Source organism: Vipera berus (assembly GCF_964194415.1).
Source record: "Vipera berus genome assembly, chromosome: 2".
NCBI classification, from domain to species: Eukaryota; Metazoa; Chordata; class Lepidosauria; order Squamata; family Viperidae; genus Vipera; species Vipera berus.
The window spans coordinates 2,580,016-2,602,482 of NC_138203.1; the positions used below are offsets into that span (position 1 = coordinate 2,580,016).

Genomic DNA, 22,467 nt, shown 5'->3' on the forward strand with positions numbered 1-22,467 from the left:
CTGTTTGGCGGGTCGAATCCCGAGTGCCGCGTAACAGAGTGAGCGCCTGTTAACCTAGCAGTTCGAAAGCAGGTAAAAATGCAAGTAGAAAAATAGGGACCACTCCGGTGGGAAGGTAACAGCGTTCCGTGCGCCTTTGGCGTCTAGTCATGCCGGCCACGTGACCACGGGGTCGTCCTCGGACAAGCGCTGGCTCTTCGGCTTTGAAACGGAGATGAGCACCGGCCCCTAGAGTCAGAAACGACTAGCATGCATGTGCGGGGGAACCTTTACCTTTACCTTATAGATATACATATAAATATAGATATACATATGGATATAGACAGACATAGATATAGATTAAATAGATATAGGTACAGATATAGATATATAGATAGATATAGATATATAGATATAGATATAGACAGACATAGATATAGATTAGATATATAGATATAGATATAGATATGTAGACATAGAAACATAAATGTATATATATGTACAGATATCTTTTCACCCTTCTCCAGTCTATTCGTACAAAGTCTCTGTGTTCACGGGTGATATTCACGGCTCTGGAACGGATGCGAATGTATTCCTAACTATCTACGGAGACTTAGGCGACACGGGAGAGAGAAAATTAAGGAAGTCTGAAACAAATGCCAACAAGTTTGAAAGAGGACAGGTACTGGGGGAACGGTCTTCTTTTTCTGGATGCCCTGCTGGTTTCCATTTTATATCCCGGCTTTTCTTTTAGGATTTTAAGGTATCCTAGGTAGAATTCCCTCCTTCAGGTTAACAACCACCCGAGGGAGGGAGAGTCTGCTAAGAGGGTTTTCACGGCCCAACAACCGTCTTGCTTAGCAACAGAAATTTTGGGCTCAATTATGGTCATAACTCGAGGATTGCCTGTATTCTTCAGATGTGTTTCAAATGTATATTCCAGAGTTTCCAGAAAAGGAATGAAATGGAATGGAATGGAATAACAAATAATAATAGAATAGATAGAATAGAATAGAATAGAATAGAATAGAATAGAATAGAATAGAATAGAATAGATAGAATAGAATAATAGAATAGAATAGAATAGAATAGAATAGAATAGAATAGAATAGAATAGAATAGAAAATATGGAATGGAATGGAATGGAAGGAATGGAATGGTGGATGGAATGGAATAGAATAGAATAGAATAGAATAGAATAGAATAGAAGATGGAATGGAATGGAATAGAATAGAATAGAATAGAATAGAATAGAATAGAATAGAATAGAATAGAATAGAATAGAAAATATATGGAATGGAATAACAGAATAGAATAGAATAGAATAGAATAGAATAGAATAGAATAGAATAGAATAGAATAGAATAGAATAGAATAGAATAGAATAGAATAGAATAGAATAGAATAGAATAGAAAATTTGGAATGGACCAGAACAGAACGGAATAGAATAGAAACAGAACAGAACAGAACAGAACAGAAATAGAATAGAAAATAGAATTGAATACGTTAATTGGAGAACCCAGTGTCTGAAAAGGTATAGAGTTAGGGTTTTCTGCTTGAGCAGAGGGTTGGACTAGAAGGCCTCCAGGCTCCCTTCCAACTCTGTTATTCTGCTGGCATGAGAAATGCTCTTTCAAAGACCAACCAAGGATTTATCTTCTATCTCACACAGGAAGACATATTCACCGTTGAAGCTGTGGACCTGGGAACCATCTATAAGATCCGCATCCGTCACGACAACACTCTGCCAAGGCCGGACTGGTTCTTGGAGAAAGTCGAGATCCTGAACGATGCCGCCGACAGCCATTACCTCTTCGAGTGCGAACGTTGGCTGTCGAGAAAAAAGGAGGATCTGAGCATTGAGCGAATCCTTTGGGAAAAAGTAAGTCTTGATATTAAAAGGCTCCCCAACTTCCTAAAATTTAGAGGGAGTGAAGAAGAACACCATTTTTTTTCCCAGAGAGTCAAAGGCAGCTTAAAAGAGTGGCGAGCCTTCGTGGCGACGCCATACACACAAGATACTACTATGGCAAACCACGGTAATCAATTTAAGCGTGTGGTTAGAATTAGTCAGTTGCCAAGCGTCCAAATTCTGACCACCTGACCCTGGGGGATGTTGCAATGGTCGTAAGTGTGAAACGTGGTCCTAGATCACTTTTCCCAATGCTGTTGTAACTTTGAACGGTCACTAACTGAAGTGCTGAACCTCAAACTTTAACAACTTCAGGAGATTCGCAGAAGTAAGAATCCTGAGGTTTTCCCGGTTCTTAATTAACCAGTTGGAGCTATTTTCTTAAACACTGGAAGTTTTTCAGAAGAGACTGGACAGCCATTTGTCTGAAGTGGTACAGGGTTTCCTGCCTGAGCAGGGGGTTGGACTAGATGACCTCCAAGGTCCCTTCCCATTTTTATTTTTATTATCTTTTATTTGTTAAACGTGAACCTCAGTCAGCTGAACATTCAAACTGACTGGCGCTGATGGTTGACATGGGTTGCTGCCAGCATCCTAGGTAACAACCAGGTATCTCCTTAAAATGTAAGATGTTCCGAGTAGCGCAGTTTTTTTGTAGCATTGCTGGAGTTATTGCAGGAAGTTGCAATTTCTTGATGTGTTTTGTAAAGTTTTTGGACATAGTTCCCAGTGCCCCGATGACAATGGGTATCACTGTTACACGTTTCATCCATAATTGCGCAGTTTCAATGGCAATTATTTTGTAATTTTTCCCAGTTCTTTTTCTTCGACTCTGGCATCTCCTGGTACAGCGATATCAATCAGCTGTACGCTTCGGTTCTATACAACCGCGATATCTGGCGTGTTGTGTTCCAAATGGTGATCTGTCTGTATTCGGAAGTCCCATCATCATCATCATCATCATTATTATTATTATTATTATTATTATTATTATTATTATTATTATTATAATAATAATAATAATAATAATAATAATAATAATAATAATGAGGTTTTTTTGGTTTTTGATTAACCAGTTGGAACTATTTTGTTGTAACCCAGAGCCAGAGAATTTTATCTTATTTTTGGCAATTAATCTCGATTAATCTGTTAAAAAAAAAAAATCTTTCCAAGGGCTGCAACTAAGTGCTTTGCTGAAAATACAGCCGCAGCTAAATTCTGGGCTTCTGAGTGCAAGCAGGCTCGCGATAGATAAAACATATGGGGAAGCGAGATATTTCGGGAAGAGTGCACTTTTGACTCTCTGAAAAATTGCATTTTTTATCTTCTGCCTATCAGTCCAGCACTGGGGTCCCGGGAAGAATGAAATCTAAGACATAACGGTCCTTTTGATGAAAGACTCGAGTTTCCGGGGATGGAGGGAGAAGCCATTCTGTTTTGGAAAAGCCAGTTTTTATATCAAAGATCAAAGTCACCTTCTCGGATATAATTAAGGTTGAAAAGGGAAAGAAAAGAATGTCGCTTAAAAGCATTTTCACTTTTTGGGGGGGAGGGGGGAAGTGTTGGGGGAGGGGAAGAACAACTTCAAGCCTATCAATATCAAGATTGCACCTTGCGGCATGTGCCAAATTTGATATTTGCTTATTTATTTATTTTAAACCTTTTGTGTCTGTGCTGTGGGGGCGGCGGGGGTGTGTGAATAGGCAAAGAATGGCATACTTTCAAGCAAAAAGCCGACTTTGCTTTAACAGAATAACAGAAGGGACCTTACAGAGCATGGATTCAGCGCTGCTTCGTATTCTGCCATGCTACCTCACCACGGTGGAAATTCTCTGTGGGAAGCATAAAAAGAAAAACCTTGGGAGTGTATCTGAAGAATCACAATCACCCAACGTCTGAAGGTGTGAATTGCGGTAGGCAGCTGTATAGGAGAGCAATGACAGAGGCAAATGCTGAAGGATGATGATCATTTTAATGGCAAAGGGATGTTTTCACATCAGAAGATAAAAGACAGTGATGGGCCACTCCGGTATTTTACCAAGAGGACTGCATATCTTTACTGTATTTTGTCTCTAAAACTGACCTGATGGCACCTCAGCTCCCTTTGAGAGCTATATGCAACGAGATTTTATCTTTACTGTATTTTGTCTCTAAAACTGACCTGATGGCACCTCAGCTCCCTTTGAGAGCTATATGCAACGAGATTTCATTTTAATGTGTGCCGATTAGTGTACATTCAAAGGGACAATAAAGTTATTCCATTCCATTCCATTCCATTCCATTCCATTCCATTCCATTCCATTCCATTCCACATTTTCTCTATTCTATTCTATTCTATTCTATTCTATTCTATTCTATTCTATTCTATTCTATTCTATTCTATTCTATTCTATTCTATTCTATTCTATTCTATTCTATTCTATTCTATTCTATTCTATTCTATTCCATTCCATTCCATTCCATTCCATTCCATTCCATTCCATTCCATTCCATTCCATTCTATTCTATTCTATTCTATTCTATTCTATTCTATTCTATTCTATTCCATTCCATTCCATTCCATTCCATTCCATATTTTTTATTCTATTCTACTCTACTCTACTCTACTCTATTCTACTCTACTCTACTCTACTCCACTCTACTCCTGTTCCTGCTCCTGTTCCATTCCATCTTCTCTTCTCTTCTCTTCTCTTCTCTTCTCTTCTCCTCTTCTCTTCTCTTCTCTTCTCTTCTCTTCTCTTCTCTTCTCTTCTCTTCTCTTCTCTTCTCTTCTCTTCTCTTCTCTTCTCTTCTCTTCTCTTCTCTTCTCTTCTCTTCTCCTCTCCTCTCCTCTCCTCTCCTCTCCTCTCCTCTCCTCTCCTCTCCTCTCCTCTCCTCTCCTCTCTTCTCTTCTCTTCTCTTCTCTTCTCTTCTCTTCTCTTCTCTTCTCTTCTCTTCTCTTCTCTTCTCTTCTCTTCTCATCATGTTGTGGGAATTTTAACAAAATGGCTGCCATGTAGAAAGCTTGCCCAGTCACCAAATTATTGCCATAATAGGTGCAGTCAGACACAAAATGGTATTTTGTTAAAAAGCACACTGTGAATAGCTGTAACTATTCCTATAACTGTGAGAGGGATCTCAGAATCCTAATGGACAATCCCTTAAATAGGAGCCAGCCGTGTGCTGCAGCTGCCAAAAAACCAACACAGTGCTAGGCTGCATTAACAGAGGGACAGAATCAAGATCATGTGAAGGGTTAATACTACTTTACAAGGCCTTGGTAAGGCCACACTTGGAATCCGGCATCCAGTTTGGGTCACCACATTGTAGAAAAGATGTTGAGACTCTGGAAAGAGTGCAGATAAGAGCAACAAAGAGGATCAGGGGACTAGAGGCTAAAACATATAAGGAACGGTTGCTGGAATTGGGGATGTCTAGTTTAATGAAAAGGGACGCGGTGGCTCAGTGGGTTAGGACGCTGAGCTTGTCGATCGGAAGGTCGGCAGTTTGGCGGGTCGAATCCCGAGTGCCGCGTAACAGAGTGAGCGCCTGTTACTCGTCCCAGCTTCTGCCAACCTAGCAGTTCGAAAGCACGTAAAAATGCAAGTAGAAAAATAGGGACCACTACGGTGGGAAGGTAACAGCGTTCCGTGCGCCTTTGGTGTCTAGTCATGCCGGCCACATGACCACGGAGATGTCCTCGGACAAGCGCTGGCTCTTCGGCTTTGAAACGGAGATGAGCACCGGCCCCTAGAGTCGGAAACGACTAGCACGCATGTGCGGGGGAACCTTTACCTTTACCTTTAGTTTAATGAAGAGAAGGATAAAGGGTGACATGATAGCAGCCTTCCAGTATCTCAGGGGCTGCCCCAAAGAAGAGGGAGTCAAGCTATTCTCCAAACCCCCTGAAGGCAGGACAAGAAGCAATGGATGGAAACTGATCAAGGAGAGAAGCCACCTGGAACTAAGGAGAAATTTCCTGATAGTTAGAACAATTAACCAGTGGAACAACCTGCCTCCAGAAGCTGTGAATGCTCCAACACTGGAAGTTTTTAAGAAGAGACTGGACAGCCATTTGTCTGAAATGGTATAAATGGTTTCCTGCCTGAGCAGGGGGTTGGACTAGATGACCTCCAATGTCCCTTCCAACTCTGTTGTTCTGTTATCCTTCCTTCCTTCCTTCCTTCCTTCATCCCTCCCTCCCTTCTCTAACACTGGAGGTTTTTAAAAAAGAGACTGGACAAGCCATTTGTCTGAAATGGTATAGGGTTTCCTGCCTGAGCAGGGGGTTGGACTAGATGACCTCCAAGGTCCCTTCCAACTCTGCTATTCTCTCTTTTGTCACCCAAGCATTCAGGTTTGCAGCTGTAGAATTAATCCATTTATCATCCTGGAAAATCTGTGAAAGAGGCTCAGTAGATACAGAGAGGAAGGGAAAAATTGCTTATTGTCAGCCTCTGGCCGAAGGAGATTTTGAACCAGAATTTCCTTCCAGTCCCAAAAAATAAATTCAGCAATCATATTCTCTGGAGATGGGAAATATCTCCCGGCTGCAGAAGAAAACAGATGCAAGCATTGGTGTTCTTTCATCTATTTGTGCTCTCTTATTAGAATTACGATCCCGACTCCTTGAGCATTGGGAACACATCCCTGAACCGAGACGACAACGCCGGTCTAAAGGACGAGAAGACCAAGAGATCTGCACTTGATGCGTCACGTAAGAAAGTAATATTGTGTGGAGCAAGCAGGGTATAAGACCAATCCAGGCTTACACCTCGACTCAGCCAAGCCTGTTTCTTACTGAAGTTACGGATCTATGTCTAGATTGGTGTTTTTCAAATTTGGTATGCTGGCTGGGGAATTCTAACAACTGAAGTCCACACGTCTTAAAATTGCAAAGTTTGAAAAACACTGGTCTAGACCAGGGGTCTTCCAACTTGGCCCTTTTATGACTTGTGGACTTCAACTCCCAGAATTCCTCAGCCAGCATGCACGCGTGCATGCTGGCTGAGGAATTCTGGGAGTTGAAGTCCACAAGTCATAAAAGGGCCAAGTTAGAAGACCCCTGGTCTGGACTGTTTCAAACAGGATTGGGAAGGGCAAAGGTCCCAGTAAATGCCACAATAACAAAATGTGTCATGGTTCCAACAGATGAAACTCTTCAAAGAACTTCAAGGCATTGTTTACCTTGTTGTTGTTAGTTGCGAAGTTGTGTCCGACCCATCGCGACCCCATGGACAACCTTCCACCAGGCCTTCCTGTCCTCTACCATCTTCTGGAGTCCAGTTTGAAATTAGTTTGAAATGCAGGCTTTCCCTCCAGTTCTCCAACCCATTTCTTATAATCTCTTATTTCAAAAAAAATACCTTGGTTCTCACACTAGTTACAATATTGTTATGTCTAACTAACTCCCATGCACATTCCTCCTCCTCACTCCCCCCCCATCATCTAATTCTAACTCTAATTCTAAGAGGAAACATTTAAAGGAAAATGGCTGCATTTCCATATGTTGTCAAAGCAAGAACATCCAATGTTAGCAGCGTTGACAAAATGTCTATGGAGGTTCTCAATCATCCAGGTCATGGTTGTCCCAACGGTCAAGGCCATCCACAGGCAGTAGTCACAGCAGTGACAGCTCATATTTGTGTATATATATATATATATATATATATATATATATATATATATATATATATATATATATATATATATATATATATATATATATATATATATATATATATATATATCTCCCCTTCATGGATTACTGCCTTGTCGTGGCGAAGGGGCTTGCGTAATTCAATGAAGCTATGAGCTATGCCATGCAGGGCCACCCAAGACGGAAAGGTCATAGCAGAGAGTTCTGACAAAACGTGATCCACTGGAGAAGGAAATGGCAAACCACTCCAGTATCTTTGCCATGAAAACCCTATGGGCAGTACCAAAAGGCAAAACGATATGACGCTGGAAGATGAGCCCCTCAGGTTGGAAGGCGTCCAATATGCTACTGGGGAAGAGCAGAGGGCTAGTACTAGTAGCGCCAGAAAGAATGAAGCGACTGGGCCAAAGCCAAAAGGATGCTCAGCTGTGGATATGTCTGGTGGTGAAAGGAAAGTCCGATGCTGTAAAGATTTTTTCTCCATAGGAACCTGGAATGTAAGATCCATGAATCAAGGAAAGCTGGACGTGGTCAAACAAGAGATGACAAGACTAAACATTGACATCTTAGGTATTAGCAAACTAAAATGGACAGGAATGGGTGAATTTAATTCAGATGACCATCAGGTATACTACTGCGGGCAAGAATCCCTCAGAAGAAATGGAGTAGCCTTCATAGTCAATAAAAAAATAGGAAAAGCAATACTGGGATACAATCCTCAAGGGACCTAACAGAGGCAGAAGAGATTAAGAAGAGGTGGCAAAATTACACAGAAGAACTATACAAGAATGAGCTTAATGTCCCTGATAATCACAATGAGGTGGTCACTGACCTCGAACCAGACATCCTAGAATGTGAAGTAAAGTGGGCCTTAGAAAAGCTGAGCAACAACAAAGCTAGTGGAAGTGACAGTATTCCAGCTGAGCTATTCAAAATCTTAAAAGACGATGCAGTAAAAGTGCTACACTCAATTTGCCAGCAAATTTGGAAAACTCAACAGTGGCCACAGGATTGGAAAAGATCAGTTTACATTCCAATTCCAAAGAAAGGCAGTGCCAAAGAATGTTCAAACTATCGCACCATTGCACTCATTTCTCATGCTAGTAAAGTTATGCTTAAAATTCTACAAGCTAGACTCCAGCAGTATGTGGATCGAGAACTACCAGAAGTACAGGCAGGATTTCGAAGAGGCAGAGGAACTAGAGATCAAATTGCTAACATACGCTGGATCATGGAGAAAGCTAGAGAGTTCCAGAAAAACATCTACTTCTGCTTCATTGACTATGCTAAAGCCTTTGATTGTGTGGATCATAACAAACTCTGGCAAGTCCTTAAAGAGATGGGCATACCAGACCATCTTATTTGTCTCTTGAGAAATCTATATGCGGGCCAAGAAGCAACAGTGAGAACTGGACACGGAACCACTGATTGGTTCAAAATTGGGAAAGGAGTCCGGCAAGGCTGTATACTGTCGCCTTGCCTATTTAACTTATATGCAGAGCACATCATGAGAAAGGCAAGGCTAGATGAATCAAAAGTTGGAATTAAGATTGCCGGAAGAAACATCAACAACCTAAGATATGGAGATGATACCACTCTAATGGCAGAAAGTGAAGAAGAACTAAAGAGCCTCTTGTTGCGGGTGAAGAAGGAGAGTGCAAAACTTGGGTTGAAACTAAACATTAAGAAAACCAAGATCATGGCATCTGGCCCTCTCAATTCCTGGCAAATAGATGGGGAAGAAATGGAGGTAGTGACAGATTTTATTTTCCTGGGCTCCAAGATCACCGCAGATGGGGACTGTAGCCAAGAAATTAAAAGACGCTTGCTCCTGGGGAGGAAAGCCATGGCAAATCTAGACAGCACATTTAAAAGCAGAGACATCACCCTGTCAACAAAAGTGCGTATAGTCAAGGCTATGGTCTTCTCAGTTGCAATGTATGGCAGTGAAAGTTGGACCATAAGAAAGGCTGAGCGCCAAAGAATTGAAGCCTTTGAACTATGGTGCTGGAGAAGACTCCTGCGAGTCCCTTGGACTGCAAGGCGATCAACCCGGTCAGTCCTAGAGGAGATCAACCCTGACTGCTCTTTAGAAGGCCAGATCCTGAAGCTAAAACTCAAATTCTTTGGCCACCTAATGAGAAGGAAGGACTCACTGGAGAAGAGCCTAATGCTGGGAAAGATTGAGGGCAATAGAAGAAGGGGACGACAGAGAAGGAGGTGGCTGGATGGAGTCACTGAAGCAGGAGGCGTGAGCCTCAATGGACTCCAGAAGATGGTAGAGGACAGGAAGGCCTGGAGGAACATTGTCCATAGGGTCGCGATGGGTCGGACACGACTTCGCAACTAACAACAACAACAATATATATATATATATATAACTGATTTTTAACAATAGCAATCTTTAGTGCTTAGTAAACAGCGTGTTGTCTGGGTTCATCTATTTAATAACAATCCAAAATAATTCCTATAATTCCATCATCAATCTATTAGTTAAGGATATATTTTCTTGATCTTCTCTTCTTCCCAGTAGCATCCACCTTTTGTCAAACATTAAACAAATATCATTCTTAATATTTCCGATACACACGAGGTTGGATGCAAACATTTTTCTTCCGTTTGTCCAAATAACGATTACATCAACATGTAACATCTTTCCTGATCGGCTGACGTTTCAAGTGCGTTGGTAAAAGTCACCTTACTAAGTCACTGTGTGTCCTGCTCTCAAAGGCAACTGGCTTTTCTTCTTGTTGTTGTTGTTTTTCCCTTGAATTTTGCTTTTTATCCAAGAAGTTTCCGAAGAATTGAAGAAGCTTCCTGGATGAGGAGTGAAATGTTTTCAAGAGAATAAAAAAAAAAACCCCAAGAAAGTCCAGTTGCCTTTTGGAAAAGCATATTTTGGGACACAATAACAAAACGTGGAAAGCCATACAGATAACAATAGGGGGGCAGAGCTGTGTGTTTCCTGCCATTCTGATTTGTTTCTCGTATTAGAATCGATCCTATAGCATTTATCTGTGCTTTAACCACAGAATGGAAGGAAGCTGCCATATAATAATAATAAAGCTGGGAGGGACCTTGGAGGTCATCTAGTCCAACCCTCTGCTCAGGCAGGAAACCCTACACCATTTTAGACAAATGTCTGTCCAGTCTCTTCTTAAAAACTTCCAGCGTTGGAGCATTCACAGCTTCTGGAGGCAGGTAGTTCTACCGGTTAATTGTTCTCACTGTCAGGAAGTTTCTCCTTAGTTCTAGGTTGCTTCTCTCTTTGGTTAGTTTCCATCTGTGGCTTCTTGCCCTGCCTTCAGGGGCTTTGGAGAAGAGCTTGACTATTCTCCAAAGATCTCATACATACAGTCCTCAATTTACGACCACCATTGAAGCCAAAATCTGCATTGCTAAGCCAGACACTCGTTAAGTGAGTTTTGCCCCATTTGACGACCTTTCTTCTCATTGAGTGGATCACTGCAGTTGCTACGTACTGTAACTCTGTTGTTAAGCGAGTCTGGCTTCCCCATTGACTTTGCTTGTCAGAAAGTGACAAAAGGGGGCACTGCAACCGTCACAAAATAATGAACCAGTTGCCAAGCTTCCGAATTTGGATCACATGACCCTGGGGATGCTGCCACGGTGGTTAAGTGCGCAAATACGGGCATAACTCACTCTGGTCAATGATCACTAAAGGAATGTCTGTGAGTTGAGGATCTTCTCTCCAACCTTGGGGGGGCCTCACATCTTTACTCTTGCGCTAACTAGAGCAGAGACCCCCCAACATTTTGGGGCACTGGGGACCGGTTCCCAGGAGAGAGGTTTTTCCGCGGACCGGAGGGCGCATGGTTTTGTGCACTGCCTGCATCCCGCGGATGGGGCTTTCCTTGTTTGTGCGGACCGGTTGCTGGCATGCCGCAGCCCAGTAACGGTCCACAGACTGGGGGTTGGGGACCCTTGTTCTAGTCCAACCCACTGCTCAAGCAGGAGACTGTAAACCGGGGGTCCCCAACCTTTGGGGCACCAGGAACTGGTTCCGTGGAGAGAGGTTTCTTCCCGTGGAACGGAGGGAGGACGTGGTTGTGTGTGGTGCCTGCATGCCGCAGATGGGGCTTTGCTTGTTTGTGCAGACCGGTTGCTGGCATGCCGCAGCCCAATACCGGTCCATGAACCAGGGGTTGGGGACTCCTAATCTAGCAGATGTAGCACTACTCTGGCCTGGTTTGAACCTTGTGTCTTCTGCATAAGAGACACCTGATCTAGCCAGGCGCTGCAGTTCATCTGCTATAACAGAGGTGACCCCAACCTTTTGGGCACCAGGGACCACCGTTTCCGTGGAGAGAGAGGTTTTTCCGCGGACCGCAGGGGGTGTGTGGTTTTGTGTGCTGCCTGCATCCCGTGGATGGGGCTTTGCTTGTTTGTGCGGAATGGTTGCCGGCATGCCGCGGCCCGGTACTGATCCACGGACTGGGGGGTTTGGGGACCCCTGAGCTAGAGAGAAGGAATTAAAAGGGAGCCTTCGCAAGCTGCGTCTCAATCTCGTTTGCCTGATGTGATTTTTCTTCGTTTTTAGTCATTCCTTACCACATCGTCCTCACTACTGGGAAAGAGTACGACTCGAGCACCAGCAGCCGAGTCTTCATCATCATTATAGGTCCTCAAGAACAGTCCACGGGACACATGTGGCTTGATCTCCCAGAGGGAAAGGCCCAATTTGCAGAGTCTTCGGTGGAGAAATTCTCTGTTGTGGGAGCCGATGTTGGCGAGGTCAGAAAAATTGAGGTATGCCATGGGACTGACAAGCCAGGTCTGAAATAGAGATCCCTGGAGCTCAGCTTGGCCTAAAGAGAGGCAGAGAAATTGCAGGTCTCCAGAAGTTATGGGTTCTCTATGCCTGGAGATTTTTTTTCCAGAAGAGATTGGAGTCCTTTGGTTCAAGCTGGGTATTTTATAGAATAGAATAGAATAGAATAGAATAGAATAGAATAGAATAGAATAGAATAGAATAGAATAGAATAGAATAGAATAGAATAGAATAGAATAGAATGGAATGGAATGGAATGGAATGGAATGGAATGGAATGGAATGGAATAGAAATATAGAATAGGAGTAGAATGGTATGGAATGGAATGGTATGGAATGGTATGGAATAGAATAGAATAGAATAGAATAGAATAGAATAGAATAGAATAGAATAGAATAGAACTGGAAGGGACCTCCAAGGTCTTCTAGTCCAACCCCCTGCTGAAACAGGAGAACCTATACCATCTGGGACAAGTGATTGTCTAGCCTCTTCTTAAAATCCTCCAGTGACGGAGCACTCATGATTTCTGGAGGCAACTTCTGTTCCACTGGGATTCAAACTGAAGCGGCATTGAGTGACAGCTGTCTACCATCTGATTGAAGACTGAAAAGTTGGCCAACACTTCTCTTGGGAATAGATTCTACAATCCAGCTCCTCACACCGCAACCCACATTTTTCTAACATTCAGTCAAAACCTCTTTCCTGTAATCCATTATTCTGTATCCTGCATTCTGGGGTGACCAAGATTATTTCCTTGCAAACACATTACCCGTTATTCTGCTATTCTATTCAATTCTTTCCAATTCTTTTCAATCAATCAATCAATCAGAATAGAGCTGGAAGGGACCTTGGAGGTCTTCTAGTCCAACCCCTTGCTCAAGCAACCACCTCAGACAAATGGCTGTCCAATGTCTTCTTCAAAACCTCTAGTAATGGAGCACCCACTATTTCTGGTGGCAAGCTGTTCCACTGGTTAATTGTCCTCCCTGTTAGGATGTTTCTCCTTGATTGTCTGGCAGGGAACACAGTGGGTTGGATAATGCTGCAAGAGGCAGGATGGTATCTGGCGAGTTTGGGTTTTTAGAGAAGATTCTGGATTCTGGGGGAAAAAATAGCAATTGCCCTTAGACTTATCTACCGCTTCACAGTTCTTTACAGCCCTCTCTCTAAGCGGTTTACAGAGTCAGCATATTTGCCCCCAACACTCTGGCTCCTCATTTTGCCGACCTCGGTTGGACGGACGGCTGAGTCAACCTGGAGCTGGTGAGAATCGAACAGCCGGCAGTGGGAAGAGTCAGCCTGCAATACTGCACTCTAACCACTGTGCCACCAGGGCGCTCTAATCAAGCCACAGATCTACCTACAACCTAGAAACAAGCAATGCTATTACGAGAATCCAACCTGGGCTTGTCGAAAACAGATGGTGCCAGACAAATCCTCATTGCACCCTTTGACAAAGTGGCTAAATGAGTGGATCAGGGATATGCCGTGGCATCCGGACTTCAGTAAGGCATTGGACAACGTAGACCACAGCCTATTGGTTGTGTAAGATAGAAAAAGGTGTGATAGACAGCATCACCGGGGGTGGGACTTGTAACTTGGCTGACCAACCGGATGCAACGTGCCGTCATCAATGGAGCCACATCCACTGGGAGGGAAACCTACACTGGGACACCCCAAGGTTCTGCCTTAGGCCCAGAAGTCTTCGACGTCTTCATAAACGATTGAAATGAGGGGATACGAGGGCCACTCTTCAGATTCACAGACGACCCCACAATTGCTAATCTGTGGAACAGTTTGCCTCCGGAAGTTGTGGGTGCTCCAATCCTGGGAGGTTTTTAAGAAGAAACTGGACAGCCATTTTGTTCAGAAAGGGGTAGGTCAGCAAAGCCCAACCTTTTTGGCACCATGTTCATGGACGATAATTTTGCCTCGGACCGGTGTGTGTGTGTGTGTGTGTGTGTGTGTGTGTGTAAGAGGGCACAACCTAGATCCCACATAGGCTGAGTTTCACTCGCCTGCCGCTCACCTCCAACTCTGCAGACCGGTCCCCAACAGGCCACAGCCTAGTACCGGTCCAAAGCCTGGGGGTTGGGGACCCCTGGTATAGGGTCTCCTGCTCAAACAGGGGTTAGACTAGAAGACCCTTCTAACTCTGTTATTCCGTATTCTGCAAAGGCTCCTAAGTGATCTAACAACTATTTGTCTGAAATGGTATAGGGTTTCCTGCCTGAGCAGGGGGTTGGACTAGATGACCTCCAAGGTCCCTTCCAACTTTATTATTATTACTGATCATAGCACTGTCAGCCAGATGTACAGACTGGATTAGGCATTTTTTGTCTACCTATTGAGTCCTTACCAAGGACCTGGGATGATGATAATGATGATGATGATGATGATGTGGTAATAATGGGTGCTTCATCACTGGAGATTTTTAAGAAGAGACTGTCTGAAACGTATAGATTCTCCTGCTTGGTTCTCCTATTCTATTCTATTCTATTCTATTCTATTCTATTCTATTCTATTCTATTCTATTCTATTCTATTCTATTCTATTCTATTCTATTCTATTCTATTCTATTCTATTCTAATTTCTATTCTAATTTCTATTCTATTCTATTCTAATTTCTATTCTATTCTATTCTATTCTATTCTATTCTAATTTCTATTCTATTCTATTCTATTCTATTCTGTTCTATTCTATTCTATTCTATTCTATTCTATTCTATTCTATTCTATTCTATTCTATTCTATTCTATTCTATTCTATTTGTTATTCAATTCCATTCCATTCCATTCCATTCCATTCTATTCTATTCTATTCTATTCTATTCTATTCTATTCTACTCTACTCTACTCTACTCTACTCTACTCTACTCTACTCTACTCTACTCTACTCTACTCTACTCTATTCTATTCTATTCTATTCTATTCTATTCTATTCTATTCTATTCCATTCCATTCCATTCCATTCCATATTCTATATTCTATATTCTATATTCTATATTCTATATTCTATATTCTATATTCTATATTCTATTCTATTCTATTCTATTCTATTCTATTCTATTCTATTCTATTCTATTCTATTCTATTCTATTCTATTCTATTCTATTCTATTCTATTCTATTCTATTTGTTATTCAATTCCATTCCATTCCATTCCATTCTATTCTATTCTATTCTATTCTATTCTATTCTATTCTATTCTATTCTATTCTATTCTATTCTATTCTATTCTATTCTATTCTATTCTATTCCATTCCATTCCATTCCATTCCATTCCATTCTATTTTCTATTCTATTCTATTCCATTCCATTCTATTCTATTCCAGTTTCTATTCTATTGTTGTTGTTGTTGTTGTTGTTGTTGTTGTTGTTGTTGTTATTATTATTATTATTATTATTATTATTATTATTATTATTATTATTATTATTATTATTTGACTGTGGGGGTGTACTCCATAATTCCATCATTCTTTTTCCATTTTCCTTTAATTTTGTAAATAAAAACAAAAACCAACAGGAACCTTTGACAAATCCCATCAGAGAAGGAATTTCATAAATGGACCACAGCGAGAAACGCTTCGTGCATAATTGTCTTGCACAACATGGAAATTGTTTTCACGGCTTCTCTTGAGACACCTCTTACAGGAACAGGCCGTTAATCACGGCTCAGAAGCCATGTGCACTGATCAGAAATCACAGGGCAGAAATATTTATGTAACAAATGGTTGACGGTGCTTTTTGGCCTCCTCTTGAAGCTCAAAATATTCTTTTTTTCTCAAGATGGCTTGTTGCTATGGTCTATAAGTGGAGACACACACACACACACATGCACGCACACACGCACACCCAAATCAATCAAGAAATTACCCTGAAATGATCATATTTTACATCAAAGAATCACCTCTATTAATATAATGCAGTGATTAATCGTTGAATTCAAATCAAGTCTGGTTCCTGCTCTGCCCTATTTCTATAGCAGGCGCGCCCTGCGGAGAGCGGGCACCCAGGAACGCAAAGGTGCCACTTTGGACCCGGAGAAAGTTGCGTGCTTGAATTCTAATCGATTGCAACACACACCTTTGTGCTGCGTTTTGTGAACCGCAGGGCGGGTTGACTGGCTGCTTTCGATAGAATCCGTCCGATGGTGGCCGGCTTGGCAGGCAGGTTTTAAAGTTGCATCCTAAGGATAACCTGAGCGGTGATTAAAGGCAAAGCAGCTGATTAAAAAAAAAAAAAAGCTAGAGGAATAAGTGGAAATAAATAAGTGCCTGGTTTGCATTTTTTTCCCTAGCCTTGTCCACACCTACTCCTCCTTCCCCTCCCTCCCCTTCCTCTTCGTCTGCCCCTGCCCCTCCCCCTCTTTCCTCCTCTTCCTCCTCCTCCCCCTTCCTCCCCTTCCCTGCCCCTTCCCCTCCTCCCCTCTCCCTCCTCCCCTCCCCCGCTTCCTCTTCTCCTCTTCCTCCTCCTCTTTCCCTTCCTCCTTCCCCTCCCTCCCCTTCCTCTTCCTCCCCCTCGCCAAACCCTCCTCTTCCTCCTCCCCTTCTCCTCCCCTGCTCCTGCCTCTCCCCATCTTTCCTTCTCTTCCTTCTCCTCCTTCCCCTTCCCCTTCTTCCCTTTCCCTGCCCCTGCCCCTCCCCCTCTCCCTCCTCCCCTCCTCCTCCCCTGCCCCTCCCCCTCTTCCACTCCTCCTCTTCCTCCTCCTCTTCCCTCTTCTCCTCCTTCTTCCCCTCCCTCCCCTTCCCCTTTCTCTTCCTCCCCCCTCCCTTCACCCTCCTTCTCTTCCTCCTCCCCCTCCCCCTCCCCCTTCTCCTCTTTCCCTGGCCCTCTTCCTCTCCTCCTCTTCCTCCTCCTCCTTCTCTTTCCCTTCCCCTTCTCCTCCTTCCCTGCCCCTCCCCCTCCCCCTCTCCCTCCTCCCCTCCTCCCCCTGCCCCCTCTGCCCCTCCTCCGAGGGAGTTTAAGAAGCAGACCCTGCCCGTATTGCACACCGAAACTCACCCTTACCCACCCATTTCCCTTCCTTTACCAATTAGTTGCATCTTTGGATGGAGAAAGGGATGCGGTGGCTCAGTGGGTTGGGACACTGAGCTTGTCGATCAGAAGGTCGGCAGTTTGGCGGGTCGAATCCCGAGTGCCGCGTAACAGAGTGAGCGCCTGTTACTCGTCCCAGCTTCTGCCAACCTAGCAGTTCGAAAGCACGTAAAAATGCAAGTAGAAAAATAGGGACCACTCCGGTGGGAAGGTAACAGCGTTCCGTGTGCCTTTGGCATCTAGTCATGTCGGCCACATGACCACGGAGTCGTCCTCGGACAAGCGCTGGCTCTTCGGCTTTGGAACGGAGATGAGCACCGGCCCCTAGAGTCGGAAACGACTAGCACGCATGTGCGGGAGAACCTTTGCCTTTACCTTGGATGGAGAGGAGCCAAGCTCTGCCTTACGTAATCCTCAGACCCAGGAAGGACTAGAGACTTTGCTCCCATTCAATCAAACGGCGGCTGGCCGTTTCACAGCCTGACAAGCTTAAACAGGGGTTGGCAAAACAAATCAAATCAAGCAGGTTTTGCTTTACACCTAAATCTATTTCATTATAAAATCCAAGCCGGGGGTGGGGGTGGGGGGTGGGGGGAATGTTCATACTTCCTTCTAGTTGACAGGACTTTTTGACATGCCAGCCCTTTCAGACTAACGAGCAATTCAGCCCCAAAGTTGGACATTAGTCCAACTGGATGATGGCGACCTGCTGGATGCAACGCTTGAAGCTTGGGCCTTCCAGGTAAAAATATCATTCATCCAGCTTGGTGGAAATATTTAGATCTGGGGTAAAAGCTTGCAAGAGTCCTGCAACCCACGTAAGCCCCAACCTGTTCTTTCGGGTCATTTAGTCAAAATGAAGGATTGTCGCGACGCCGACTCCCAGAATCTGGGGCATGCTAAGATCTCACCGTTGCTAAAAATAGCACAAAATAAAATAAAATCGGGCTGCTGAGCTTAGCACCATTTCTCTTCATCTTGATACTTACTGTGGGAAGGATCCAGAGAAAGAAATATTTTGGGCAATATTAAAAAGGCAGAACATTATATTTCCCCAAAGGATCTTAAAGGCAGAATCCCCAAGTCTCTCTGTCCCAAACAGAAACCAGCTCTGCATAAAAGCAGATGTGATAATCTTAGGGGACTGCAGACTAAAACATATAAGAACAGCTGCAGGGATTGGGTTTGGCTAGTTCTAGGGAAAAGAAGGACTAAGGGGGACAGGATAGCAGTCTTCCAAGATCTCAGGGGCTGCCCCAAAGAAGAGGGAGTCAAGCTGTTCTCCAACGTGCCTGAAGGCAGGACATGAAGCAACAGATGGAAACTAATCAAGGAGAGAAGCAACCTGGAACTAAGGAGAAATTTCATGACAGTGAGAACAATTAACCAGGGGAACTCCTTGCCTCCAGAAGTTGTGAATGCTCCAACACTGGACATTTTTACGAAGAGACTGGACAGCCATTTGTCTGAAATGGTATAGGGTTTCCTGCCTGAGTAGGGGGTTGGACTAGATGACCTCCAAGGTCCCTTCCAACATTATTATTATTATTATTATTATTATTATTATTATTATTATTATTATTATTATTATTATCATTATCATTATCATTATCATTATCATTATCATTATCATTATCATTATTATTATTTAATTATTATTATTGTTGTTGTTGTTGTTATTATTATTATTATTATTATTATTATTATTATTATTATTATTATTATTATTATTATTATTATTATTATTATTATTATTGATCATCGCACAGTCAGCCAGATCTTCAGACTGGATTTGGCATTTTTGTCTACCTATCCAGTCTTTACCAAGGACCTGGGGTAGGCAGATGTGGATGTTTGAATTATTGTTGCTGTTGTTGTTGTTGTCAGAAAGATTGGAGCCAGGAAGCCTGGATTAAAAAGACAAAGATTTCTAGAATCAACAATCTCTCACATCAAAAAAATCCAACGGTCAGCAGCCACAGCCACAGGGAAGCAAGATATGACCTTTGGGACATAATAGGATTAACCCATCACTACCAGAATACCAGAAAGGCAGACTCAGGCTCAGGTCAAAGTTCATGCCACAGGAACAACTTGAAACAAAAGCCCAAGAAGGGATAAAAACCCACCACTCTGTACTACATGTGGTCACTTTTCTTCCAGAGACATCTTCCTGCCTGGCTCTCCTGTTCAATAAACTGCAGCCTTCTTTCTAAAGCGGGACTCCATTTTGTTTATTCCCGGCTCGGACTGGACCCTGATGAAGATTTTTCTTTCAACATTACCATTTACTGTGCTGCAGAACTACACGCTTTTCAACTTGCAACCATTCATTTAATGACTGTTGGAAGTTACAATGGTCCCGAAAAAAGTGACTATTTTTCACACTTAGGACCGTTGCAGCCTCCCCGTGGTCGTGCGACGCAAATTCAGACGCTTGGCAACTGACTCGTATTTATGACGGTTGCAGTGTTCCCGGGGGTGTGTGTCAGGGGGGATCCCCTTTTGCGACCTTCTGACATGGGGAAGCCAGGTTGACTTAACGACCGCGTGACTGACTTAACAACTGCAAGGATTCGCTTAACCACTATGGTGAGAAAGGTCGTGAAACGGGGCGAAATTCACTTAACAAATGTCTTGCTTAGCAACAGAAATTCTGGGCTCAGCTGAGGTCGTACGTTGAGGACTGCCTGTATTCCATTTGCACGTGGAATTTTCTTTCCCCAATTTTTATCCTTCAAAGGCATTAGTTCTATTTTTGCTTTAGCTTACAGTACAATTTTCCTGTGTTTGGTAATTTAAAACGGCAGGAAACCACGCTGCTGTCATTTAGTGGCTCAGAGCAAGACCCAGAAGCAGCAGCAGCAGCAACAACGATAATAATAAGTGTTTCCTTTTTAAACATTGCAATCTACCCATCTCTGATAAAACAGGTTAGGAAAAAGCAAGAAATTTCAAGGTAGACTCACAAAGCCTGGGCAAAGAAAGGGGACAAAACTGTCAATATCTACATCTACATCTATATATCTATATCTATATCATCTGTATCTATATCTATATCTATATCTATATCTATATCTATATCTATATCTATATCTATATCTATATCTATATCTATATCTATATCTATATCTATATCTATATCTATATCTATATCTATATCTATATCTATATCTATATCTATATCTATATCTTTAACTATATGTCTATGTCTATATCTCTATGTCTATATGTCTATGTCTATGTCTATGTCTATGTCTATATGTCTATGTCTATATCTATATCTATATCTATATCTATGTCTATGTCTATGTCTATGTCTATATGTCTATGTCTATGTCTATGTCTATGTCTATGTCTATATCTATATGTCTATGTCTATGTCTATATCTATATCTATATCTATATCTATATCTATATCTATGTCTATGTCTATGTCTATGTCTATGTCTATGTCTATGTCTATGTCTATGTCTATGTCTATGTCTATGTCTATATCTATATGTCTATGTCTATGTCTATGTCTATGTCTATATCTCTATGTCTATGTCTATATCTCTATGTCTATGTCTATGTCTATGTCTATGTCTATATCTATATGTCTATGTCTATATGTCTATATGTCTATGTCTATGTCTATGTCTATATGTCTATATGTCTATGTCTATGTCTATGTCTATATCTATATCTATATCTATATCTATATCTATATCTATATCTATATCTATATCTATATCTATATCTATATCTATATCTATATCTATATCTATATCTATATCTATATCTATATCTATATCTATATCTATATCTATCTATATCTATATCTATATCTATATCTATATCTATATCTATATCCAGTGCTTTTTTTGTAAAAGAAAAACGTGCCAGAACTCACACACGTCATACAACCTGCCTTGCCTACCCTACAAGGTTCCATCCAAAAAAGGTGCCGGAACTCCGTTCTGGGCGTTCTATGAGAAAAAAAAGCCCTGTCTATATCTATATATCTATATCTATATCATCTATATCTGTATCTGTGTCCTATGCCATTTCAGACAAAGGGCTGTCCAGTCTCTTCTCAAAAACTTCCAGTGTTGGAGCATTCACAACTTCTGGAGGCAGGTGGTTCCACTGGTTAATTGTTCTCACTGTCAGGAAGTTTCTCCTTAGTTCTAGGTTGCTTCTATTTTTGGTTAATTTCCATCCGTTGCTTCTTGTCTTGCCTTCAGATGCTTTGGAGAATAGCTTGACTCCCTCTTCTTTGGGGCAGCCCCTCATATATTGGAACACTGCTGTTATGTCCGTCCTAGTCCTTCTCGTCATTAATTAGACATCCAAATTCCTGCAACCGTTCTTCGTATGTCCGAGTGGATGATCCCTTGACCATGAGCCAGCCGTGTGCAGCAGCAGCCAAAAAAAGCTAATACAGTCCTGGGTTGTATAAACAGAGGCATAGAATCAAGATCACGCAAAGTATTAGTACCGCTTTATAAAACCCTACTGAGGCCACACCTAGAATACTGCAGCCAGGTTTTGTCACCATTCTACAAAAAAGATGTTGAGACCTTGGAAAAAGTTCAGAGAAGAGCAACTAAGAAGATCCAAGGCCTGGAGACTGAAACATACGAAGAACGGCTGCAGGACTTGGGTTTGGCTAGTCTAAAGAAAAGAAGAAACAGGGGTGACATGATAGCAGCGTTCCAGTATCTGGGGGGCTGCCACAAAGAAGAGGATGGGGTCACGTTATTCTCCAAAGCACCAGAGGGAAGGACGAGAAACAATGGTTGGAAACTGACCAAAGAGAGAAGCAACCTGGAATTAAGGAGAAACTTCCCAATAGTGAGGACAATCAACCAGTGGAACAGCTTGCCACCAGAAATTGTGGGCGCTTCATCACTGGACAAGAAAAGACTGGACAGTCACTTGTCTGAGATGGTATAGGTTCTCCTGCTTTAGCAAGGGGTTGGACTAGATGACCTCCAAGGTCTCTTCTCTTCTCTTCTCTTCTCTTCTCTTCTCTTCTCTTCTCTTCTCTTCTCTTCTCTTCTCTTCTCTTCTCTTCTCTTCTCTTCTCCTCTCCTCTCCTCTCCTCTCCTCTCCTCTCCTCTCCT

The 22,467-nt window shown here is 42.5% G+C and overlaps 1 protein-coding gene and 1 long non-coding RNA gene across 2 annotated transcripts in view; one reads left to right on the plus strand and one right to left on the minus strand.

Annotated features, from left to right (window-relative positions):
- Positions 1–22,467, minus strand: part of LOC308663138 — an 861,733-nt gene that overhangs the window by 641,484 nt on the left and 197,782 nt on the right. The gene's annotated exons all lie outside the window — the stretch shown is intronic.
- Positions 1–22,467, plus strand: part of LOXHD1 (lipoxygenase homology PLAT domains 1) — a gene marked incomplete at both ends in the record, with an annotated part of 233,602 nt that overhangs the window by 142,484 nt on the left and 68,651 nt on the right. Inside the window, 4 exons of the mRNA XM_081321186.1 lie at positions 507–661; positions 1,653–1,862; positions 6,483–6,588; positions 12,092–12,300. Of these exons, the coding sequence (XP_081177312.1) occupies positions 507–661; positions 1,653–1,862; positions 6,483–6,588; positions 12,092–12,300 (680 nt within the window). The remainder of the gene's footprint in view (positions 1–506; positions 662–1,652; positions 1,863–6,482; positions 6,589–12,091; positions 12,301–22,467) is intronic.